This window comes from Carcharodon carcharias (genome assembly GCF_017639515.1).
Source record: "Carcharodon carcharias isolate sCarCar2 chromosome 39 unlocalized genomic scaffold, sCarCar2.pri SUPER_39_unloc_1, whole genome shotgun sequence".
Classification (NCBI taxonomy): domain Eukaryota; kingdom Metazoa; phylum Chordata; class Chondrichthyes; order Lamniformes; family Lamnidae; genus Carcharodon; species Carcharodon carcharias.
In genome coordinates, this window is record NW_024470814.1 from 806,865 (window position 1) to 832,741 (window position 25,877).

The 25,877-nt window shown below is 43.6% G+C and overlaps 4 protein-coding genes and 1 pseudogene across 4 annotated transcripts in view; 3 read left to right on the top strand and 2 right to left on the bottom strand.

Annotated features, from left to right (window-relative positions):
* The window catches only part of LOC121274869 (histone H2AX), a 57,324-nt gene extending 40,172 nt beyond the window's left edge, over nucleotides 1–17,152 (bottom strand). The window contains exon 1 of the mRNA XM_041182253.1: nucleotides 16,989–17,152. The gene's annotated coding sequence lies outside the window, so the exon portion shown is untranslated. The remainder of the gene's footprint in view (nucleotides 1–16,988) is intronic.
* Nucleotides 2,532–3,172, top strand: LOC121274913 (annotated as a pseudogene).
* LOC121274853 lies at nucleotides 4,073–24,518 on the top strand. Its single transcript, XM_041182226.1, has 3 exons — nucleotides 4,073–4,384; nucleotides 5,761–6,100; nucleotides 24,200–24,518. The coding sequence occupies exons 1-3, from the start codon at nucleotides 4,078–4,080 to the stop codon at nucleotides 24,516–24,518; spliced, it is 966 nt and encodes a 321-aa protein (XP_041038160.1). The 5' UTR covers nucleotides 4,073–4,077.
* LOC121274879 (histone H2AX-like) lies at nucleotides 7,070–7,509 on the bottom strand. Its single transcript, XM_041182268.1, has one exon. The coding sequence runs from the start codon at nucleotides 7,460–7,462 to the stop codon at nucleotides 7,070–7,072; it is 393 nt and encodes a 130-aa protein (XP_041038202.1). The 5' UTR covers nucleotides 7,463–7,509.
* On the top strand, nucleotides 22,668–23,324 carry LOC121274928 (histone H1-like). The gene has a single exon (XM_041182303.1). It carries the CDS (start codon nucleotides 22,668–22,670, stop codon nucleotides 23,322–23,324), a length of 657 nt encoding a protein of 218 aa, XP_041038237.1.
* Nucleotides 24,519–25,877: the final 1,359 nt, after the last annotated feature.

A 25,877-nucleotide genomic window follows, 5' to 3' on the forward strand; every position in this document is an offset into this window, starting at 1 on the left:
TGGCTCCACCCATAGTTTGCTCCCTTGGTCCCATATGGGCCCTGCTCTTTCCCTGGTTATCCTCTTCCCATTGATCTGCTTATAGAATAGCTTCAGATTTTCCCTACTTTTCCCAGCTAGAGCTTTCTCATATCCCCTCTTTGTTCTCTTAATTGCTTTCTTAAGCTCCACCCGGTACTGTCTTTAATCCACTAATGCCTCTGCTGATTTGCTTCCCTTGTACCTGCTAAAATCCTCCCTTTTCTTCTCATCATAACCTGAATATCTCTGGTTGTCCATGGTTCTCTGGGCTTGTTACTCCTTCCTATCACCCTAGAGGGAACATGTTGAGCCTGTACCCTTCCCATTTTCTGTTTGAACACTCCCCACTGTTCCACTGTATATTTTCGCACATGTAACTGTTCCCAGCCTACCTTGACCAGATCCTGCCTTATTTTACTAAAATCCACTTTCTCCCAGTCCAAAACATTTCCATACAATTTGTCGATTTCTTTGTCCATAACAAACTTAAACTGTACCATGTTGTGGTCGCTATCACTGAAAAGCTAGCCCACCACCACCTCAGCCACCTGTCCAGCTTCAGTCCCCTGAATTAGGTCCACCACTGCACCATCCCTTGTTGGAATCTCGACATATTGACTTACAAAGTTCTCCTGTACATATTTCAAGAAAACAACTCCGTCAAACCCCTTTACACTATTTCTATCCCAATTAATCTTGGGAAAGTTGAAATCACTAAATATAATTACCCTTTATTATTGTTTTGACACACCACCCAAAGTTGCGCTGGTATTTGCTCCTCAATTTCCCGCTGAGTAACTGGGGTGCTATATTCAACACTTAATAATGTGGATGACCTATTTTAATCCTAAACTCCAGCCAAAAGCTTCATTAGATACATCCTCACTGCAGTAACTGACGCCTTAACAGCTAACAAAACGCCACTTGCTATCTGAACCCCTCCCCTGTCTCACCTGAAGATGCTATATCCCGGAATGTTGAGCTGTCAATCCTGCCCTTCCCTCAACCACATGCAGTGATGTCTACTATATTACAATTCCACCTCTCAATCGGCAACCTTAACTCATCTGTTTTACCTGCAACACCCCTGGCGCTAAAGTAGAGGCCATCTAGCCTTTCATTACTCCCCCGAAGCTTATTGCAGCTATACTTTCTGTGACTTTATTGTTTTACTGGATTATGATGTGTCCCTATTCTGCTAACACTCTGTGTTCCCTCCCCCTGCCGAATTTATTTAAACTTGTCCAAAAGCACTAGCCTATCTGTGTGTGTGCCACTCTCTCCCTCTGTCTGCCTCTCTCTCCCACTCTCCATTTCTCTCTCACTCATGCTCCCTCTCTCTCAATTCAATGTTGCTCCTTTTCGGCCCCCCACCCCTCTCAACTTCTGGTGCTGTGAATGTTACTGACGCTGTGATCCGTCCTCCAATGATATGAGTGACCATCAGTGTTCTCTTCCCTCTCAGAAATTCAGCTCTGATATTTCATTTGATTATCTCTAATAAAAAAAAAATCGAAGTGTGTTTTGAAAATTTCTGTCCCTGCCAGGAACGAGACTATCCGCGAGTGCATATTCATAAATAACTGGCCCGCTCTGGTTGTTGAGATTGGGGTACATTGCAAACTGTGAAATTGTGACCTGTCAGTTCAAGAGGAGCAACTTAACCAGAGAGATCTGGAGGGACCGGGAGCAGATAATTTATATTGTCACCTGGAATAAACATCTTGATGTGAGCTATTCAGATAATTGCCTATAATTACATGTGATTGGCTGTTCCACGGAATCATCGAATCAGAGAGTCTCCGGGTCCCATGCTTCAGAATGTTAAATGTTTTTTTTTTCTGAATTTAAAACCTACTGCAAATTAACAGAAATACGAGCAAAATTCGAAAAGGGGGGCAATTCTCTCCTGAGACACATACATTAGATAGTAGTTTCAGCCTGTGGAGATGGAGATGTGAATGTTGTGTAACAGAGTTTTGGGAGTGGCGAGCTAGTCAGAGGAATGAAACTGTGTTTGTCTGTCCGTTCTGATCATGAGATTTCCGAGTCCCGCTTGCCTAAAGTAAAAATATTTTCCATTCAAAAATTCCCCCTATTCCATAGCGTAACCCCAAAGTGAGATTTCAAGAGCATTTCTGTGTTGTTTTCTAGATTTCAGTCTAAAAGTAGAGGACATGTCTGCGATCGAGTGAAGGAGCCGCAGTAAATAGGGCATTAATCGAAATTGGAGTCCTCTGTTCGCGAAAAATATTTTCGACAGCAAACATTACAATGTCAGAGATAAGACGGATTTAGTCTGGGACACTGGAGAGCCGGAATTTCCATGGAATTGGGGAGTTTGTGAGGAGAGAGAAACACAGAGAGGCAGCAGCAGCCTAGAGCTGACAGCAGCTTGTCTCCGCCCCGTCCGCTCGCTGCCTTTAAGTCGCTCAGTGCAGCCACCAGCGGCTTCATTTCTCACCCCGTTCACATTGACAGAGAAACTTTATTGTGCAGAGTCCCGAAACATGACCGACACCGCAGCCGCCGAAACGGCTCCTCCAGCCGCTCCCGCCGCCCAGGTCAAGACTCCCAAGAAGAAGAAGGGGGCTCCCCGGAGCGCAGCAGCCGGTCCCAAGCTGGGCGAGCAGATCCTCAAGGTTGTGGCGGATTGCAGCGATCGCAAGGGGATGTCGCTGCCCGCCATCAAGAAGGCGCTGCGCGGCAAAGGGCTGGATGTGGATAAACTCGGCTCCCAGATCAAGCAAAGCATCAAGAGGAATGTGACGAATGGCTTCCTGGTTCAGGTCAAGGGCACGGCGCCTCGGGATCCTTCAAAGTCCCTAAGAACACAGCCCCGGGGAAAGTGGGGAAGAAGGCGAAGGCAGCAGCTGGCAAGAAATCTCCAGTGAAGAAAGCGGCAGCCAAGAAGGTGACAGCAAAGAAAGCAGCGGCCAAGAAAACTACAGTCAAGAAAGCAGCAGCCAAGAAATCCCCAGCGAAGAAAGCAGCAGCTAAGAAATCCCCAGCGAAGAAAGCAGCAGCCAAGAAGGCGGCAACTCCAAAAAAGCCGGTGAAGAAAGCAGCCCCCAAGAAAAAGTCTCCTGCCAAGAAGGTGACGGCCGTCAAAAAAGTGGCGAAAGCGAGGGCCAAGCCCAAATCCAGATAAGCAAAGGCAGGAAAAAAGGGAAAGGTCCCAAGAAAGTTGTAAACCTCTGAAACCCAAAGGCTCTTCTCAGAGCCACCCACATTTCACATGAAAGAGCTGATCCCCTGATCATTTGATCCCTGTCTCGGAGTTGGGAGCAGATTTCAGATGGAAATGTTTCGTTTTCCTCCAACGTAAATCCTATATGCCAGCTCACTCACTGACACACTCTCCACTCGACCCCTCCCCAACTATGCAATAAAACTCAGGGATGACCTTACAGCTCCCTAACGGAATGTGTCAGAGCGTATTCAATGTTTATCTTTTCTTTGTTCACATTTTCAGGGTGAGAGTCAGCAATAGGGTGAGCATCGCTCCCAAGTCCGCCTCACAACTAATGCCCATACCTGTTTCTCTAATTCTGTTGGAAGGGATGTTAGCGAATTTATCAATCCCTTCTGGCTGTGTGGAAGGGAGGGGTCGGGGGCGAGTCTAGAGTTGTGTTGGTATAGAATGGAAGAGGGATTGAAATAGATGCAGAATTTGACTCTTAATATAAATGTATTATCGAGGGCTTGGGGATTTTACTGAGATGTTTGAATTTCATACCTCCGATTATCTAACTAGCTGGTTTATGATGTTGAAGTATTTCAGTTACTTTTACAGATTTTTGTACAATTCTCTTCAGAAATTGATAAATAAAAGTATTTCGGGCAGGGAGGAGGAGGGGCTGTTTTACCAGAAACTTTGCCCTAACTGTCACTCAAGCTGTCTCGCCCCGCCTCTCACTCTCTCTCTCTCAATCTCATTCTCTCTCTCTCTCTATTTAACTCTCCCTTTCTCAGTCAGGTCGGGGCGGGCTGTATAAAAGCGGAACGTGAAGCAGTTCCCCACTCATTCAGCAGCGATTTGACTGAAGAAGCATCATGTCTGGTAGAGGGAAAGGAGGCAAAGGACTGGGGAAAGGTGGAGCGAAGCGGCACCGCAAAGTGCTTCGCGATAACATCCAGGGCATCACCAAACCGGCCATCCGCCGCCTGGCTCGCCGTGGCGGTGTCAAGCGTATTTCGGGCCTGATCTACGAGGAGACCCGCGGGGTGCTGAAGGTTTTCCTGGAGAATGTGATCAGGGATGCTGTCACCTACACCGAGCACGCCAAGCGGAAGACGGTCACCGCCATGGATGTGGTTTACGCTCTGAAACGCCAAGGCCGCACTCTCTATGGATTCGGCGGCTGAACAAATCGACCCGACTCTATAACAAAACCCAAAGGCTCTTCTAAGAGCCGCCCACAACCTCACATTGAGAGCGGAGACCTTCGAGCGGCAGAGGGAAACCGAGATGTAGTTTTATATAAACACATCTTTCCCAGCTGCGCATTTTCCATTCACAATACTCTCGTGAGTCACACAAGGTTTCATACTTTATTTTAGTTCGATTTTCAGTAATTCACTTCCTTTCTATTTCTTGAAGCACAACTCCAAGCTTTGCTGACAGCTCCCAAACTAACACCGAGTTCACTAGATAAAAGGACATCATTTATTATATTTTGATCAGGAGCAGCTATTTTGAGACACATAATTCTCGCTTATTCGCACCATTTTCAACGTGTCTTTTTTCTTCGCTTTCTCTTCCTGAGTCTCTGAAACATGACAGGGCCTGGGAGGTACCTGTATACGATCTTTATATGAATCAGCCTGTATCGATGCAGCATGTTGTCTAGTTCCAGTAAGCACTGAACAAAGCTTTATTCTGGCCTGTTTCAGAACGATCAATGAAAGAATCCGAATTTACACAGCAATGCAAGGCAAAAATTGAGTGGCCCGTGCCGCGGAGCATGTTTAAAACAGACATTCCAGCAAGCATGACACAGAATATTTCCGATTTACTGAGTGAAACATATAATCCTGTTAATCACCTCGATTCTGCATCCCAAGCCGAACGCAAGTTCTGCTTTTGGTGCATGGTTTGAACTGTGAAGATACATTTATGCATATTGTGGAAAATAGTTCAAATACATAAAATTGGAGATACAAATGGTTAACATGAAGGGTGCGCAAAACCCCCACACACAACGCCTCCCCCACCCATTATATACTAGACACACGGGCTACACCATTCTCTTTTTAACATCAGTAGCGCTTTGACATGAAGAAACCGATAAAGTTGATCAGTTTTATATGTGAGACCCAAAATTTCGCCCATCAATAGGGGTTTTATCCAGTCTGCTGTAAACTGATCAGGGAATGAATGAGAATTTAATTCGTGTTCAGAGGCAGGACGTCGGATCTACGAACGTAATGGGACTCTCAAACACTGATACCAGGTGATATTTAACAATTGAAATTTATTTCAACGGCCTTCAAACTAGGTTTATTTTAATTTCAGTTACTCGTCCCTCTGAAATTGGCGCGCATTTTGAAATTGATGAACTGTCAGTTGCTGCTCCACCAATCAGGGCCCAGAAATCCATGCAGCCCCGCTGCTCTTTTCAAATTTCTCGGCGGGATTGCGCTGCATCCAATCAGGACAGGAGGGAGGTGACGGACAATGTCTTAAATAGACAGACACAGAGCGGCTTCATCATTCTCAGAGTCTGTGTTTCACAGCGTTTGTTATCATGGCCAGGACCAAGCAGACAGCGCGCAAGTCGACTGGAGGGAAAGCTCCCCGCAAGCAGCTGGCGACCAAAGCTGCCCGCAAGAGCGCTCCAGCCACGGGCGGCGTGAAGAAGCCCCATCGCTACAGGCCCGGCACTGTGGCTCTGCGGGAGATCCGCCGCTACCAGAAATCCACCGAGCTGTTGATCCGCAAACTGCCCTTCCAGCGCCTGGTGCGGGAGATCGCTCAGGACTTCAAGACCGACCTGCGCTTCCAGAGCTCGGCCGTCATGGCCCTGCAGGAAGCCAGCGAGGCTTACCTGGTGGGGCTCTTTGAGGACACCAACCTGTGCGCCATCCACGCCAAGCGGGTCACCATCATGCCCAAAGACATCCAGCTGGCGCGCCGTATCCGCGGGGAGCGCGCCTAAACACCCCACCTCATCACCAAGTGCGACAAAGGCTCTTTTAAGAGCCACCAAGTCGGTCAGAGAAAGAGCTGCCATCTCTTAACCACACCAGCACTTTAGCCTCTCAGGCCTACAATTTATTTTCCTCACTTTGTCACCCGGTAACTGACCTTTGTTCCCTTTACCGGATGTTTCAGACTATCTGGGGTCATTTCAAAGGCGATTGTTTTAATGATTTGGGAACGTTTTCCCTAATAGAAGAGTTTGGGCATAAATAGATGCAGCACATACTAACTGATGTCAGTAAGATGTAACAGTGCTAGCAGGATGCGTCTCACTCTAACCCATTCGTTCACAGATATCATCAGGAATGTTTTCATTGCGAAGCGATCGGAATGTTCACACATGCACTAAAACCCGGATTCAGTTTCACATGCCACAAAGGCTCTTTTAAAACGCCGCCTAGTCGTTCAGAGAAAGAGCAGCGATTTCTTATTAAAAGCTCCAGCTCCTAATTGTCAGAGCGACAATTTATTTTCATTCATTTTGTTTAGCCGGTTCCCTCCCTCTGCTGTATTTGGGGTTTGGATCTGATTCTGTTTACAATTGTATGTAATTTCACATCATTGAATTAGAAATGGGATGACTTAATTATTAAAGAACGTCTTTCTGAACATTGACAATTGGTCATATATAGATGCAGCAGACTCCTGATGTCTGGATAAGGCAACAGCGCCAGCGTCTCGTTGTAACCAGCGCTTTCACAGATCGCATTTGAAATGTAATGTCATTCAGAATCGATAGGGATGTTATCGCACATCCGGATAGACAACAGGTCGCCCTTTTCACTGATTCAGTGAGTGGCTCTGAAAAGAGCCTTTGGGTTCTCGGCTTAAAGAATGGTCGCTTCACTTGGTCTTGGTGGCTGCAGAGGCCCCGGACTTCTTGGGCAGCAGCACGGCCTGGATATTAGGCAGCACCCCGCCCTGAGCAATGGTCACCCCTCCCAGCAGCTTGTTCAGCTCCTCGTCATTTCGGACGGCCAGCTGCAGATGCCTGGGGATGATGCGGGTCTTCTTGTTGTCCCGGGCCGCGTTGCCGGCCAGCTCGAGGATTTCAGCCGTCAGGTACTCCAGCACGGCGGTCAGATAGACCGGGGCTCCAGCACCCACACGCTCAGCGTAGTTACCCTTCCTCAGCAGCCTGTGAACGCGGCCCACCGGGAACTGCAGTCCGGCCCGGGAGGAGCGAGACCTGGCCTTGGACCGAGCTTTCCCACCAGTCTTTCCTCTTCCAGACATTATAACAATCTCACACGCACTTTCACAGAGAATGCTGATATCCGCCTTCTTTCAGTTCTCTTATACCCTCAGGAGGAATGGTGGTGCGCTCACAGCTGATTGGTTAAGTGTCATGTTCGTATTAAAATCGTCAGATTCTTCATATTGCCAATCAGATCTCTGCTTGACTCACCAATCTGGATTCGTTACGAAATTGAATTCGGAAAGAAAGTGCGCCAAATCGTCAGTTACTAACCGTTTAATTATTTCATATTTGAAACTACCGCCAAAAAATAAATCAAAAGATAAATCGCACTGAAATCCTAATCGCTAATTCAGTTTTCAGTCTAAGAATGTAATTTTCACTCAACCTCTCTCTAATTTGTCTGGTCTGCAGTTTACCTGTATCTGTTAGTTTCTAATTGGGACCGTGGAGTTTCATGTAACTGACATCAAATGGAAGTTCAAGACTCCAATTTAAGAGATTCCAATCCTTTTTTTTATTCAATATTGAAAATCCCACCGGCACATTTGTAAAACGATACATTTGTAAAACGATTTGGATGCATGGATGAAGTTTCCTCTGGCTGGGGGTTTAGAACAAGGGGTCACAATCTCAGGATAGAAGGTAAATAGTTTAGGTGCTCATTTTTTCCCTCTACTAGTCAATATGTATTTCGTAAGTTAGATTTTAATATATTTTTGTTTTCTGAAATGTATTTCCACTAATGTCTCCCATTTTCCATTATAGTCAGTTTTTTTTTATTTCATGTCAGTCAGCTACTAATATTTGAGTGTGATTTCACTCAATAACTTTCTATCTCTTGAATGTCCAGAAGAAAATTATTTTATATCTATCAGTGTCTTGTATGTGTATTATTTATGTCAGCCGTATTTATGTGAATGTGACTTATTTTTGTGTGTTATTAGTGATTTTTATTTTTCTATTTTTGTAACTTAGGTAACTGGAACAGAATCTTAACCTGAAACTAATCAGTTGTGTCTCACTATCTTGTTACATTTGACTAAGTGTCAACAGTTTAATTGCAATGTATATGTTCCTGCAAATTTGCAGCTGTGTATGTGTATGAATAATATCTGCTCCTCAGCTACCAACCAAGCACTTATTTGCTTAGTTACTGTCAAAGGTCTGTGTATATAATCACAGAAGTTGTGTGTGTGTTTGTGTTTGTGTGAATGATTGACATTCATGAACTTTTGGCCATTGCATTTCTGTGCTTCAGTGTTTTCATGTTCTTGTGTATGTGCGAGTGTCTGTAGGTGTGAATGTTTGTGAATATCAGCGAGTGTGTACGTGGGAAAACAAGTGCAATTTTGTTACTGTGTGCATCTGTTTATGCATGTGTGTTTGTAAGTGTGTGTGAGATCCTGTGGTTGCCTGTGTTTAAGTTTGTGTGTGTGTGTGTTTGTGTATGTGTGCAAGAGATCTTGCGCAAGTGTGTTTAGGTATGAGTGTCTGTCAGTGTGTGTTTGCTTTGCATTTGTGTCTGTGTGTGTTAGTGCATGAGCCTACGAGTGTGTGTTTGTGTGGGAGTGTGCAGGCCCCATTTCTCATTTGTCTTTCTCTGGTACAGAATGCAATTATGGAATTAATTTTAATGAAATTTAAGTGTCTACCCTCTGACCATCAGCTGCGTTGGAATTAATTCCATATATCTCAGTTATTGTACTGATTGTGTACCTCAAATTTGTGCTCTGTGTAGATGACTCCATTATTATACATGTGTAGATTCCATCTGTACTTCATATGTATCCCTTGCATATGTGTGAAATCTATTTCTTCAATGCATTAATCTATTGCTGTTTCCCGGCTGTTTTGCAGATTTAAACATGGAACTGCTGTTCTTTTCCTTCTCTGAGCAATAAATTTGCCTATGTCCATTCGAAGCAGAGGGTTGCATGATTATTTTAGATGAGGAATCGATACCTTGGTGCTAGTGCACAAGGGGAGTTGGTGGCGCTAAATTATATCATTATGAGATTGCAGGTGAGTTTGTGTGCTTGTGTGTGTGTGTGTGTGTGTGTGTGTGTGTGTGCATTTACCTGCCCATCTTTAGTTTTGGGAGAAAATTCTTCCTTCTGCAGTATTATATAACGATATGTGAATGTGGAGTCACACTGTATCTTTCACTTTTTAACATCTTAACATGGGATTTATTCGTTTCCTTTCTGTGAATGGGGTTTTAAAATGCACCTAATTATTTGCTGCTGTGTGACTGTGAGTTTTGCTTTATAAATGTTTTTAATTGATTCTGGGCTTTACTCTGTATCTTTGACTGTCTGTAATGCACTTGTGGCTATTACTCAGCACCTGTCTGTGCCTGATTTGTGAGCATACATCTTACATTCATTGTTTCTGACAGAGAATGCATATTTTACTTATTGCCCCTCAGTTACAGGTATGTGGATGTGCAGATTTTATTCTCTATCTGTAATTTTGTGATATATCAGTGTGATTCATTTCCCTGTTGTTTGCATCAGGGTCAGAATTGTGAGCATGGAAAAATAATGCTGAAAGTCAGGTTATGTTTAAATGAGTGAGAATCTAATCATTTGCTGTCAATCCCTGTTATAAGAAGGTGTGGTTCACTCTATGCTGATCATATTCTTGTATGACTATTCTCTATGCCTGCACACATCTTGTCGGTCATTGTCGATTTTGCTGTGAATATGTCAGCCTGTGTTGCTTGAGTGTGTTGTTCACATTGCAGCTTTCAATTCAGTGTGTAAGCCTAGACCTCCCACGACCCTTACAATCCCCACATCTCCGCCAGCTGTATCTCTTGGTCTTTGCTACGGGATGTTATATTTTAATCAGCAACTTACAGATTTCGATACATTTTGAGGTGTGATTTTGCTCTAGCTAATAACATTGGATTTCTCTGTACTCAATCTCTTCCTACTTTGAAAAGTCGGATATGGAAAAATGATTTTATTCTACTCCGCTCTCTATATCTGGCATGTTTCTGGGTTTTTACAGTGTAAGGGTCTGCCCCGGTTACGGGAATCTAGCTTTCTTCTGTATCTGACACTCCCACCTATGAGAGTGCTGTTATGCTATTCAATGTACTTGTCAATATCTGCTTTATGAATTCGGCAGCACACCGAAGCCGAATTTCACATTGGAAACGCATGAATGATCATCCTAAATGATCTTTTTTTTATCATTATCCTTCTGTGCAGGGACTCATTCTCTGAGTTGCATTGACAGATTGATCAATATACATCCACTGCAACAGGCGGTTATCAAACTATGGTCAACTGCTTGTAGGGCAGATATGTTAATCCTTGTCTGAACATCAGACTCTATCCTACGCTACACCATCTGCATGCAGGAACACATCACACTATAGACTGTTGCAGTTTTGAATTTGATTGATATACTTCATTGCATATATATGATTCTGTCATTTCCCCATTCCATCATCCAATTTAAAGTGCTTCTGCTGCATCCGTATGTTGTTGCATAGATCATCCTCTGCCAGGAGATGGCAGCGGTTCACTATAACTTGGATCTGGCCTTTTCTGATCAAACATCTAGAAAACAATGGGCCTGATGCTGCACGTGAACCTGGCCAAGCTCATCTCTGTTAAAAAGACTACGACAGCGGCCAACTGCTTCCGCTCCATACAGATCATCACAATGTGTTTTGTTCTGCACTTGATGGCTTCTGTAATGCAATATTCACCCTAACTGGGTATTTCTCGGTCACTGGGATTCATGTATGTGTTTTATGCCATATTTGTTGTTTTCAAGCAAGGAAGATAGATATTGACCTGTAATTGACGGTCTTTGAGTTTCCTGTCACTGCGCGTGTTGACCGTTGCTGTGTGAGTGCGCTTTTTATTCAATACCTGTCAGATATTTTGACATAAGAGACTGTGTCTTTTTGGTTACTTACCAGTTTTTTGATGTTGAGTTCTATACAGCTGTGTGCTTATTCAGGTACGTGAATCAGATTCCACACCAACAGCTCACCCCCACCGCAAACCCCCATCCCTCCGGTCTCTCTAGTTCTCCAGGGTGTGTAAAAATGACTTTTACCATGATCTCTGTCAGTTCCTGGTAAATGGGTGCCGGTGTTAGACAGCCCCTGTGAATTTCTGGAGTGTGGGCATTTATTTTATTATGTAGCAGTTCGTTGCTTGGAAGAGATGGGTGTATTTTTTTTATTTTCTCTCCCCCTCTATTCGTCAGTATGTAGCATGCGAATGTGAGTTTTTATTCAGCAATGCATCTGTTCATAACTTCCATGAAAATATGGGTTTTTCTTGGCATTTGTCAACGTTTGGAATGTGTGTGGTGTGTGAATGTGAATATTACATTGGGTTATTCAGTGTCAAATGGGTCATCGTGTGTTTGAGTCTACCTCTCAGTTTCTGACATTTAAATGTGAAGATACCTTCAAATTATCAGTTCTTTTGTATGAGTGTCACCTACATTCTATCCCTATTAATCCATTTTAAGCCAAACTAAGATTTACTCATTCTCTCAGTTAATGTTATGTTATTATGTACTCTCTGTTATGACTGACTGGACTTTTCTCTCTATCTGGCAGTTTCCAGTGTATGAAGGTGCCAGCTGATCGGTCCGCATCAGTTTAGGAAATCGATTTATTGCTTCATTCTGTACCTATCCAATTCTGCATGAGTTTTTTTTTATTAACCACTTCTCACATGATAGTCTTCCATTTAACCTGTAGATGAGAGACTCTGGTATGTAAGCCTCAGTTTTATTTGGACCTGACCCTTTCAAGTCTGCGTGTGTGTTATTGATTCCACCAGCAGGAGAAATAAGGAAAATCCGGTGGATGTGGTGGATTTGGATTTTCAGAAAGCTTCTGATAAAATCCCACAATAGAGGTTATTGTGGAAAATGAAAGCACATGGGATTGGCATTAATATATTGGCATGGATTGAGAATTGGTTAGCAGACAGGACACAAAGAGTAGGAATCAATGGATCTTATTTGGAGTGATAGACAATGACTCCATGGAGTAGTGAAGGGATCAGTGTTTTGGCCCCAGCTATTCACAATCTATAACAATAATTTGCCTGAGAAAACCAAACATATTATTTCCAGGTTTGCTGACAACATGAAACTTGGTGGGAATGTCAGTGGTGAGGAGGATTCCAAGATCTTTCAAGGCAATTTAGACAAGATGATTGAGTGGGTAAACACAAGGCAGATGCTTTAGAATGTCGATTACAACATAAGAACAGAAGAAATAGGAACAGAAGTAGACCATCTGGCATCTCGAGCCAGTCTCACCATTGAGTAAGATCATGGCTGATCTCTTTGGGTTTCAATTCCCATAAAAACATCTAACCCCGATAACCTTTGATTAACTTACCTATTAAGAATCTATCTAACTCTGCCAAAAAACTCTCAATGACCCTACCTCCATCACTGTCTGAGGCAGAGATTTCCAAAGTCACACAACCCCCGGAGCGAGAAAAAAAATATCGTCAATCTGCCCCAAAAAGGGTGACCTCTACTTTAAAAAGAGTGACCCCTATTTCTGGAAACATCCTCTTGATGTCCACATTCTCAAGGCCATTCAGGATCTTGTATAATTCAATCAATCACCCCTCACTCTTCTAAGCCCCAGTGGAGCAAACCCAGTATGTACATCATTTCCTTATGAGAAAACCCACTTATTCCACGTAACTATCTAGTAAAGCTCCTCTGAACCACCACCTATTAGTGTGAAGTTATCCACATCAGTTGAAAACACAGCATGGCAGAGTATTATATAAATGGTGATAGATTAGGAAATGTGCAACGAAAAAGGGAGCTGGGTTCCCATGCACACCAATCACTGAGAACAAGTATGCAGGTGCAGGAATGTATTGTCAAAATTCCATGTATGTACTGACAAGATGCTTCTTGTCTGTGTGTGTCAGTGTGTGCTGTGTGTATGTGTATGTAAGTCCATGTTTGACATTCATGAACTTTTGGCCATTCCATTTCCGTGTTTCATAGTATTTGTGTGCTTGAGTATGAGTGTTTGTGTCTCTAGGTGACCATGTTTGTGAACATTTGCATGAGTGTGTGGCAGAGAAAGTGCAAGTTTGTTTCTGTGTGCATTTGTTAATGCATATGTGTGTTTGTGCGAGTGTGTGTGCTTGTGTGTGTGTGAGGGGCAGTGTGTAAGTTTGTGTGCCTGTGCATGTTTAGGTGCTTGATTGTCTTTGTATTTAACAGATGGTGTGTGCATATGTGATATTAGTATGTTATGAGTGTGTGTGTTTGCCTTGCATGTTTGTCTGTGTGTTATTGCATGAGCCTGCGAGTGTGTGAGTGTTCGCGTGGGAGTGTGCAGGGATCATTTGCCATTAGAATTTCTCTGGTACAGAATGCAGCTTTGAAATTAATTTTAGTGAAATTTAAGTATCTACACTGTGAATGTCAGTTTTTCTGAAATTAATTCCCTAAATCTCAGTTAAGTTCTGTAAATAATATGTATCCCATGCATGTTTGTGAAAACTATTTGTTCAATGCATTAATCCAGTTTGTTTCCCGGCTCTGATGTGGCTTTAAGTATTAAAAATTCATTTCTCAAAGACAGATTTTATTCATTTGTTTTGAGTCAGCTAAAGTGTAGCATTCAGGCTTCAAATTGGCAAAAGTATTTTTGAATGATAACGAGACACTTGAACTCACATGCTGTGTATGTCATACCTGATTGATTCATTTTGTAATGATTTAACATTTTGAATCACAGTTAGAATATTGACCTGGCATGTATTGGGTATTCATGCTGTATTAATTAAAATTACATTTTTCTTTATTCCTGATTTTGCATGAGATTTTTGGAGGGGAAATTCAATCTGTTCTTTTTGAGATCCCACAATAAATTATTAGGATAATTTTGTGCATTTCAGTCAGTTGGTCTATCTGTGGCTAAGACTGCACTCTTCTGAAATTAATGAGCTGCCTGTTAATCTGATAATATTAGTAGTTTTGGAGTGAGATTGATGGACCGACCATTCTGTGATGCTCAGTGAGTGTGAACTGGGGATAAATACTATCTCTCTCCTGTTGTATTTGACTGTTGCATTGGACACCTCTAACTGAAACTTAAGATCAAAGTGAATCAGAGTCCTGCTCTCTGTGATGAGGAACTGCTGTTCTGCTGTGTTCTTTGAACAATAATGTGCCCATGTCCATTCGAAGCAGAGAGCTGCATCATTATTTTAGCTGGCGAATCAGAACCTTGTCCCTGATGCACAAGGGGAGATGGTAGCCTAATGTTATATCATTATGAGGTTGCTGGTGAGTGTGTGTCTGTGCATGTGTGTTTGTGTGTGTGTGTGTGTGTGTGTGTTCACCTGGCACACTGTCCTATGGGAGAAATTTCTTCTTGTGCACTGTTGATATTACAATATGTGAATGTGTGATCACACTGAATCTTTGACTTTTTAACATCTTACGATGGGGTTTATTCATTCCCTATCTGTGCACAGGGATTTCAAAATGCACCTAGTTATTTGCTGCTGTGTGACTGTGTGTTTTATTTTATAAATGTTTGTAATTGATTCTGGGCTTTACTCTGTGTCTTTGACACTCTGTAATGCACTTGTGGCTACCATTCTGCACATGCCTCTGCCTGAATTGTGAAGATGCATCTTACATTGATTGTTTCTGACATGTCATGCATATTTTACTCATTGCCTATCTGTTACTGGTATGTGGATGTGCAGATTTTATTCTGTATCTGTAATTTTGTGATATGTCAGTGTGATTCATTTTCCTGTTGTTTGTGTCAGTATCGGAATCCTGAGCATGGCATAGTTGTATTGACATTGGGCTGGTAATCTGGAGACACATGGTAATGCTCTGGGTTTGAATCCTGCCACGGGAGATCATGGAATTTGAAATCAATAAAAGCATGATTTGAATTAATGATCACCATGAAACCATTGTCGATTGTGGTAAAAAAAAAACCTACTGGTTTATTAATAACCTTTAGAGAAGGAAATCTGTCATCATTGTACATGTGACTCCAGACTCACACTTAAATGCCATCTGAAATGCCCTAGCTAGACACTCAATTCTAACAAAGGCTACAAAGAGGTCAGTGACAATGGCATAATTAGCCATGTTGACCCTGAAGGAGAAGGGCAGCAGAGAGATGAAAATACCATCACCTGGAAGTTCCCATCCAGGGCACTCACCTTTCTGACTTGGAAATATGCTACTATTGCTGAGGCAGAATCCTGGAAATCGATCCCACAGAACTGTGGGTGTACCTACACAACAGGGACTGCAGTGGTTCAAGAAATCAGCTCACCTCTGCCTTCTCATTTGCTATTAAATGCAGGCCCAGCCTGCAAAGTCCACATCTCAGGAATGAATAAAATAAAAGTATGATATTGTATGAGATCCTTGGTATTAAATGTAATGTGTTGCTTTTGAATGTTGGGTACATTCATTGATTAATTGTGTAAATTTCAATCAGCTTTATTAACTGATATTTAAATTGCAGCCAATGGTCCATTCCTGTGACATGCATGGAGTACACTTCAATCTGATAATGGCTGTGAGTTTGGACTGAAATTAGTGGACCTGCCATTCAGAGGTACTGAGTAGGAGTGTATTCTGATTGTTCCAACCATCTCCTCAACCCCGTGCACCTCTGAGTGTTTGACTATTGAATTGGGCAAATGTAATCGGTATGACTTCAATTTGACTGTGAATATTACAGTTCGTGGTGATGGTGGAAATGATGTTCTGTCTGTATCTCAGCATTCTGTGAGTAATATCATACCTACTGTCAGTTAGAAGGAGACGCCTGCATTTTAATTTGGGTGGGGCAATCATCAGCTTGAAACAGATCCCTTCATGTACTTGCCTAGAGGAAGAAAGACACCTCTTGTAGCTCAAGATCAGCGGAGGCATTTGAAAGAACTTAGATCAAAGTAAACTGTTAACTGAGAATCATTTTTTATAATGTCTACAAATCATAAGGAAAAATAAAATAGTACAATGTCTGATTCCACTTCAGCACCCTGCTTTGATACTTTTCCAACAATTGAGTGACATTCAGAAACAATCCTGACCTGTTCTGATCCAAGGATGTCACTACCCGAGGAGACAGAGACATTGATGCAGGTCAGGTTCCAATCTCCAGCTCCCATTGTAAGAGCCGTCAACTGAAACTAACAGCCGCTGCTACAATCTTTCTATAACACTTATCAATTGAAAAGCTGGTCCCTGCGATAGGTGATATTTAGATGATTGTTCCCCATCCTCACTGTCCGCCTGTTTCCACTCTTCACTGTCCAAATGCCGACAAGTTGCATGAATCAGCAGATATAGTAGGAGTATACATTACAGCATTGAGGAGAGAAAATCCCAATAGATTTCAATTGCAGCTTCCTCAGGTTCAGTCTCCCTCAGCAGGGCCACACACAGCCCCAGAAAGGCCTCTCACCATCCACCCGCTCACTCCAAATCCCGGAACTCACTCCCGCTTCGCTCCGCCTCTTACAAACAGCCCGCGGGTCTCCTCGAACTTACCCCGAGTCAATGATGATTTCTGTGTCTACATTGACAACCCGGTGACTGCTGGAATCAGAACGCTGTTCAGTCGCTTACCCGGGCCCTAATATTTCCATTTCTATCTGTTTGAAAGAAAGGTCTCCCCGTCACTGAGTGAAAAGCTTTCAATGGCGGAATCGTGGAGAAAGGATGCGCATGCGCTCTTCCAGTTATGTCTGAGAAACTTAAGGACCGCAATGCGCAAGCGCTTATCTGGATTCGACGACACAGAAGCAACATCTTTTGCTCCTCCCCTCAGTCTATGTTCTCCAGCTTGAGCATCAATACTGGGACTATGTGGAACGGGCAGAGTTTTAGGCAGGTGTGCGGTGCCTGTATGAAGTTCAAAGTTATATCGTTCCCTGCAGCATCTTTGCTGTTCATTCACCGGTTTAGGAAATCAATCCTCCCAGCGAATATATGTAGCAAAAAAAAAAATGCTGGAAAAACTCAGCAGATCTGACGATATCTGTGCAGAGAAAGACTGTCTTTGTCCCCACAGATGGTGTCAGACCTGATGAGGTTTCCCAGTATTTTTTGATTTTGTTTCAGATTTCCAGCATCCGCAGAATGTTGCCTTTATCCCAGTAAATCTACGTGTTTGTTGTGACCGCGCAGAAGTTAATATCTGATCTCAAAGAACCCAGTTTAATAGAAACATATTGAAACTGTCAATCACTTAGTGTTATATTGAACAATTTTTGGCGAATTATTCCAGAGAGCTCCAGAGGTTATCGAACGTTACATTTTAGATACTATTCACCTCACTCTCTGCCATTTTCCTCTTTGTGTGATAGAAATGTGTCTGCCTCTGGACCAGTATTAGCTGGAGCTGAATCGCGTGAAATCTCGCTGCTGTCAGTCTTAAATTAGTTTTACCGATCAGATTCAGAATCTTCGGTGTTTCAAAAAGAAAACCTGCCAATCTTCTAAGTTCCAATGATTATAATTCAACTTGCTCAAAATTCCCTCATCAGTCAACAATATCATTTCAGGACTCATTATCATTCACTGAACTATTTCAAGACAAGTATATCCTTCTATAGTTCCAGCCGGTATTTGCAACACAATTATTAATTGTGATTTGCGCAAATTCTATCGAAACGCTGATAATGTGTCTGTCTCTATCTGATGGTGGATATGAGGACCAATCGCTGTTAAGTTGACACATGTTAGGCACAGAGAGACTATTCTCTCTCTCGTTATCTCTCTCACAAAGAATCACAGAACCAAAATGCAAAACAGGCCCTTCGTAGCCTCGAGTCTTCACAGACACATGAGAAACACCTGACCTACCAATCTAATCCCATTTACCATAAATTGGCACCTTGAATATTATGACGTGCCAAGTGCTCATCCAGGTACTTTTTAAAGGATGTGAGGTAACCTGCATCCACGACCCTCCCAGGCAGCGTATTCCAGACCCTCACCACCCTCTGGGTAAAAAAGTTTTTCCACACATCCTCCCTAAACTTCCAGCACCTCACTTTGAACTTATGCCCTTTTGTGACTGACCCTTCAACTATGGGGAACAACTGCTCCCTATGCACCCTGTCCATGCCTCTCATAACCTTGTACACCTCGATCAGGTCACCCCTCAGTCTTCTCTGCTCCAACGTAAACAACCCAAGTCTATCCGTCCTCTCTTAATAACTTACATATTTCATCCCAGGCAACTTCCTGTGCATCTCCTCTGCACCCCTCTAGTGCAATCACATCCTTCATTTAATTTGGTGACCAGAACTGCACAAAGTATTCCAGCTGTGGCCAAACCAAGATTCTATACAACTCCAACATGACCTCCCTACCTTTGTAATCTATGCCCCGATTGATAAAGGCAATTTTCAGATCTGCATTTTTCAACACATCACTAACATGCCCATCCGCCATCAGAAATCTATGGACACACAAGCCAAAGTCCCTTTCTTCCTCAAAACTTCCAAGTGCCATGCCATTCATTGAATATTGCTGTGTCAAATTACTACTTCAAAAGTGTATGTCCTCACAATTTTGAGGGTTAAGTACCATCTGCCACTTATCTGCCCTTTTGACCATCCCATCTATATCTTCCTGTAGCCCAAGACACTCAACCCCACTGTTAAACACCCGGCCAATTGTTGTGTCATCCGCAAACTTACTAATCCTAGCCCCCACATAGTCATCTATGTCGGTCCTATAATTGACAAATATTAGGGATCTGTGAACAGACCCATTTGGTGCGCCACTGGGCTTCCAATAACTAAAGCATCCTTCTGTCATCATCCTCTGCCTCCCACAACTCGGCCAATTTTGAATCTGCCTTATCAAATTATCTTTAATCCCATGTGCATTTGTCTTATTTATAAGTCTCCCATGTGGGACCTTGTCAAAAGCTTTGCTGAAATCTAAATAAACTACATCAACTGCACTACCCTCATCTACACACCTCGTTACCTACTCATAAATGTCAAACAAATTTGTTAGGGATGATCTGCCACTGACAATGAAATGCTTAATATCCCTAATCAAACCTTGCCTCTCCAAGTGCAGATAATTATTATGCTTCAGTAATTTCTCCAATAGTTTATCTCCCACTGACGTGAAAATCACTAGCCTCTTGTTCGCTAGCTTATCTCCACAACCCTTCTTAAAAGCAAAACCACATTAGCTGTTCTCCAGTCCTCGGGCACCACCACCGTGCCCAGAGTGGAATTAAAAATTCGGGACAGAGTCGCTTTTATCTCCTCCCTTTCTTCCCTCTGCAGTCTGGGACAAAAATCATCTGGACCTGGAATATTTTTCCACTTTTAAGCCTGCCAACACCTCCAAAGCCTTGTCACTCCAGAGATCAATTTGCTTAAGAACCTTGCAAACTCTTTTGCCTAGTTAGACACCTTCATCGTCATTCGCTTAAGTGACGATGGATTTGAAGTATTCATTCAAGGCTCTAGCTCTTTCCTCTGGCTCCACCCATAGATTGCCCAGGTGGTCTCATATTGGCTTTACTCTTTCCCTGGTAATATCCTTCCCATTCATATACTTATAGAATATCTTGGGATTTTCCCTACTTTTACCAGGCAGAGCTTTCTCATATCCCCTCTTTGTTCTCCTTTTAGCCTTCTTAAGCTCCACCCTGCACTCTCTGTACTCCACTATTGCCTCTGCTGATTTGCTCCCTTTGTACCTGCTAAAAGTCTCCCTTTTCCTTCTCATCATATCCTGAATATATCTGGTCACCCATAGGTCTCTGGGCATGTTAATCCTTCCTGTCAACATAGAGGGAACATGTTGAGCTTATAGGCTCCCCATTTCATTTTTGAACACCACCACCCCCCCCCCCCCCCCCCCCCCAACTGTTCCTCTGTAGTTTTCGCCACAATTAACTCTTACCCGTCTACGTTGGTCATATCCTGCCTTATTTTACTAAAATCCACTCTACCCCAATTCAAAATATTTTTCTTGCAACTTTTCGATTTCTTTTTCCATAAGAAACTTACTCTGTACCATGTTGTGGTCGCTATCACTAAAATGCTCGCCCACCAACACTTCAGACTCCTGTCCGTGTTCATTCCCTAGAATTAGGTCCAGCTATGCACCATCACTTTTAGAACTCTCTACATATTGACCTAAACAGTTCTCCTGTACACATTTCAAGAAATCCACTCCATCCAAGCCCTTAACATTATGTCTATCCCAATTAATTTTGGGATTGTTGAAATCACCTACTATAATTACCCTACTGCTATCGTTTCACAAACCTCCACAACTTGTACACATAATTGCTCCTCAATTTCCCGCTGACTATCTGGGAGTCTATAATTAACACTTAATAACATGGTTGACCCTGTTTAATCCTAAACTCTACTATCAAAACTTCATTAGATGCATCCTCACTGAAGTAACTGACGTCTTAATTAATAATGCAACGTGCCCTCCACTTTGAACCCCCCCTCCCCTGTCTCGTCTGAAGATGCCATATCCCGGAATGTTGAGCTGCCAATCCTGCCCTTCCCTCAAGCACATCTCAGTAATGGCTACTATATCACAATTCCACGTGTCAATCCTCACCATTAACTCATCCGTTTTACCTGAAATACTCCTGGCACAAAAGTAGAGGCCATTCAGCCTTGCCTTACTCCTTTGAAATTTATTGCAGCTGTACTCCCTCTGACTTGATTTTTTTTCTGGATTCTCATGTGTCCCTATACTGCTAACATTCTCCCCCTGCCAAATTAGTTTAAATTTCGCACAACTGCACTAGCCTAACTGTTTGTGTCGCACTCTCACTCTCTCTTTCTCTCTTTCCCACTCTCTATCTCTCTCTCATTCACTGTTGCTTCCTCTCTCTCTTTACATTCTCGCTCACTTTCGCCACCCCATCTCTGTACCTCAGGTGCTGTGAATGATACTGATGCTGTGATCCGACCTCCACTGATATTTGTGACACCTTCAGTGTTCTCCACCCTCTCAGAAATTCAGGTCTGACATTTCATCTGATTATCTCTAATAAAAAATCGAAGCGTGTCTTCAAAAGCTCTGTCACTGCCAGGAACGTGACTATACGCGAGTCCAGGTTCATACATAACTGGAAAAACTCAGCAGGTCTGGCAGCATCGGCGGAGAAGAAAAGAGTTGACTAAACGTCAACTCTTTTCTTCTCCCCCGATGCTGCCAGACCTGCTGAGTTTTTCCAGGTAATTCTGTTTTTGTTTTGGATTTCCAGCATCCGCAGTTTTTTTGTTTTTATCATACATAACTGGCCCGCTCTGGTTGTCGAGAGAGGTGTACGTTGCAAACTGTGAAATTGTGACCTGTCAGTGCTGAAGGAGCAACATAAACAGGGAGTTCTGGAGGGACCGGGAGAAGATAATTTATATTGTCGCCAGAAATAAATACTTGATGTGAGCTATTCAGATAATAGCCTGAAGTCACATATGATTGGTTCCTCCACGGAATCTGCTAATCAGACAATCTGCGGGTCCCATGTCTCAGATTGTGATTTTTTTTTCTGAATTTACAATCTTCAGCAAATTAATAGAAAGACAAGCAAAGTTCCAAAAGAGTGGTAATTAACTCCTGAGACCCTTAGGTTAGATAGTAGTTTCACTCTGTGAAGATGTAGATGTGAATATTGTGCAAGAGAGCGTTGGAAGTGGGCGGGCGAGTCAGAGGAATGAAACTGTGTTTTTGTGTCCGTTCTGATCATGATATTTCCGAGTACCGCTTGCGAAAAATAAAAATATTTTCCATTCAAAAATTACCCCTGTTCCCTAGCGTAACCCCAAAGTGAGATTTCAAGAGCATTTCTGTGTTGTTTTGTAGATTTCAGTCGAAAAGGAGAGGACATGTCAGCGATCGGGTGAAGGAGCCGCAGAAAATCGGGTTTTAATCGAAATGGGAGTCTTCAATTCGCGAAAAATATTTTCGACAGCAAACATTACAATGTCAGAGATAAGAAGGATTCAGTCTGGGACACTGGAGAGCCGGAATTTCCATGGAATTGGGGAGTTTGTGAGGAGAGAGAAACACAGAGAGGCAGCAGCAGCCTAGAGCTGACAGCAGCTTGTCTCCGCCCCGTCCGCTCGCTGCCTTTAAGTTGCTCAGTGCCGCCACCAGCGGCTTCATTTCTCACCCCGTTCACGTTGACAGAGACACTTTTTTTGTGCAGAGTCCCGGAACATGACCGACACCGCAGACGCCGAAACGGCTCCTCCAGCCGCTCCCGCCGCCCAGGTCAAGACTCCCAAGAAGAAGAAGAAGGCGGCTCCCCGGAGCGGAGCAGCCGGTCCCAAGCTGGGCGAGCAGATCCTCAAGGTTGTGGCGGATTGCAGCGATCGCAAGGGGATGTCGCTGCCCGCCATCAAGAAGGCGCTGCGCGGCAAAGGGCTGGATGTGGATAAACTTGGCTCCCAGATCAAGCAAAGCATCAAGAGAAATGTGAAGAATGGCTTCCTGGTTCAGGTCAAGGGCACAGGCGCCTCGGGATCCTTCAAAGTCCCTAAGAACACACCCCAGGGGAAAGTGGGCAAGAAGGCGAAGGCAGCAGCTGGCAAGAAATCTCCAGTGAAGAAAGCGGCAGCCAAGAAGGTGACGGCAAAGAAAGCAGCGGCCAAGAAAACTCCAGTCAAGAAAGCAGCAGCCAAGAAATCCCCAGCGAAGAAAGCAGCAGCTAAGAAGTCCCCAGCCAAGAAAGCAGCAGCCAAGAAAACAGCCAAGAAGTCGGCAACTCCAAAAAAGCCGGTGAAGAAAGCAGCCCCCAAGAAAAAGTCTCCTGTCAAGAAGGTGACGGCCGTCAAAAAAGTGGCGAAAGCGAGGGCCAAGCCCAAAACCAGATAAGCAAACACAGGAAAGAAGGGAAAGGTCCCGAGCAAGTTGTAAACCTCTGAACCCAAAGGCTCTTCTCAGAGCCACCCACATTTCACATGAAAGAGCTGATCCCCTGATCATTTGATGCCTGTCTCGGAGCTAGGAGCAGATTTCAGATGGAAATATTTCGTTTTCCTCCCACGTAAATCCTATTTTCCAGCTCAGTCACTGACACACTCTCCACTCGACCCCTCCCCAACTATGCAATAAAAAACAGGGATGACCTTACAGCTCACTAACCGGGATGTGTCAGATTGCATTCAAAGTTTATCTTTTCTTTAGTCACATTTTCAGGCTGCAAATGGAATGAGCATCGCTCCTAAATCCGTCTCACAACTAAGGCCCATACCTTTTGTTTCTCTAATTCTGTTGGAAGAGGTGTTAGCGAATTTCTCAATCCCTTTTGGCAGTGTGGAGGGGAGGGGTAGGAGGCGAATCTAGAGGTGTGTTGGTATAGAATGGGAGAGGGATTGAAATAGATGCAGACATTTGACTTTTAATAGAAATGCAGTATCGAGGTGGGCATATTACTGTGAGGTTTGGATTTAGTACCTACGATTTCCGAACTAGCTGTTTTATGCAGTTAAAGGATTTCAGGTACGGTTAAAGCTTTTTTGTACAGCTCTCTTCAGAATTTGATAAATAAATGTATTTCGGGCAGGCAGGAGGAGGGGCTGTTTTACCAGAGACATTGCCCTGACTGTCACTTCTGTTGTTTCGGCCGCCTCTCTCTCTGTCTCTCTCTCTCTCTCTAATTCTCCCTTTCACACTCAGATCGGGGCGGGCTGTATAAAAGCGGAACGTGAAACAGCTCCCCCATTCATTCAGCAGCGATTTGACTGAAGAAGCATCATGTCTGGCAGAGGAAAAGGAGGCAAAGGACTGGGGAAAGGTGGAGCGAAGCGGCACCGTAAAGTGCTTCGCGATAACATCCAGGGCATCACCAAACCGGCCATCCGCCGCCTGGCTCGCCGTGGCGGTGTCAAGCGCATTTCGGGCCTGATCTACGAGGAGACCCGCGGGGTGCTGAAGGTTTTCCTGGAGAATGTGATCAGGGATGCTGTCACCTACACCGAACACGCCAAGCGGAAGACGGTCACGGCTATGGATGTGGTGTACGCTCTGAAACGCCAGGGCCGCACTCTCTATGGATTCGGCGGCTGAACAACTCGACCCGACTCTATAACAAAACCCAAAGGCTCTTCTAAGAGCCGCCCACAACCTCACATTGAGAGCAAGTGGCCTCAGAACCGGAGAGGGAAAGCGATATGTAGTTTTATAAAAACACAGCTTTTTCATTTGCGCATTTTCCATTCACAATACTATCGTGAGTCACACAAGGTTTATTGGTTTAATTTAGTTCGGTTTTCAGGAATTCACTTCCTTTCTACTTCTCGAACCTCGAATCGAAGCTTGGCTGACAGCTCCCAAACTAAAAACGAGTTCATAAGAAAAAGGCCATCATTTATTATACTTTGATCAGGAGTAGCTATTTTGAGACACATCATTCTCGCTTCATCGCACCATTTTCAACCTGTCTTTTTATCTTCGCTTTCTCTTCCTGAGTCTCTGAAACATCACAGGGCCTGGGAGGTACCAGTATACGAGCTTTATATGGATCAGCCTGTATCGATGCAGCATGCTGTCTAGTTGCAGGAAGCACTGAACAGAGCTTTATTCTGGCCTGTTTCAGAACGATCAATGAAAGAATCCGAATCTACACGGCAATGTAAGGCAAATATTGAGTGACCCCTGCCGCGGAATATGTTTAAAACAGGTTTTGCAGCAATCATGACACAGAATATTTCCGATTTACTGAGTGAAACAAAAAGTACTGTTAAACACCTCGATTCTGCATCCCAGGCAGAACGGAAGCGTGAAGTGGAAGTTGTGCTTTTGGTGCATGGTTTGCACTGTGAAGATACGTTTATGCATTTTGTGGAAAATAGTTCCAATATATAAACTTAGAGATACAAATAAAGGGAGCGCAAACCCCCCACACACACGCCTCCCCCACCCATAAAGCACTAGACACAGGGGCTACACCATTCTCTCTTTAACATCAATAGCGCTTTGACATGAAGAAACAGATAACGTTGATCAGTTTTATATGTGAGACCCAAAATTCCGCCCATCAATAGGAGTTTTATTCAGTCTGCTGTAATCCGATCAGGGAATGAATGTAAATTTAATCCACGTTCAAAAGGACGAAGTCGGTGCTGGGACCGAAATGGGAATCGCAAACATTGAGAACTTGTGATATTTGTGCATTGAGATTTATTTGATCTGCCTTCAAACTAGGTTTATTTTAATTTCCATTACTCGTCCCTCTGAAATTGGCGGGTATTTTGAAATTGATGAACTGTCAGTTGTTGCTCCACCAATCAGGGCCCAGAAATCCATGCAGCCCCGCTGCTCTTTTCAAATTTCTCGGCGGGATTGCGCTGCATCCAATCAGGAGAGGAGGGAGGTGACGGACACTGTCTTAAATAGACAGACACAGAGCGGGTTCATCATTCTCAG

What these genes read in the sequence shown, in the direction of transcription:
- LOC121274853 (XM_041182226.1), top strand. Translation starts at nt 4,078, where the DNA reads ATGTCTGGTAGAGGGAAAGGAGGCAAAGGACTGGGGAAAGGTGGAGCG. An exon ending in CACTCTCTATGGATTCGGCG is followed by an intron (nt 4,385 to 5,760) that starts GCTGAACAAATC and finishes TGTGTTTCACAG; the next exon opens with CGTTTGTTATCATGGCCAGG. An exon ending in CTCTTTGAGGACACCAACCT is followed by an intron (nt 6,101 to 24,199) that starts GTGCGCCATCCA and finishes ATTTGACTGAAG; the next exon opens with AAGCATCATGTCTGGCAGAG.
- LOC121274879 (XM_041182268.1), bottom strand. Translation starts at nt 7,462, where the DNA reads ATGTCTGGAAGAGGAAAGACTGGTGGGAAAGCTCGGTCCAAGGCCAGG.
- LOC121274928 (XM_041182303.1), top strand. Translation starts at nt 22,668, where the DNA reads ATGACCGACACCGCAGACGCCGAAACGGCTCCTCCAGCCGCTCCCGCC.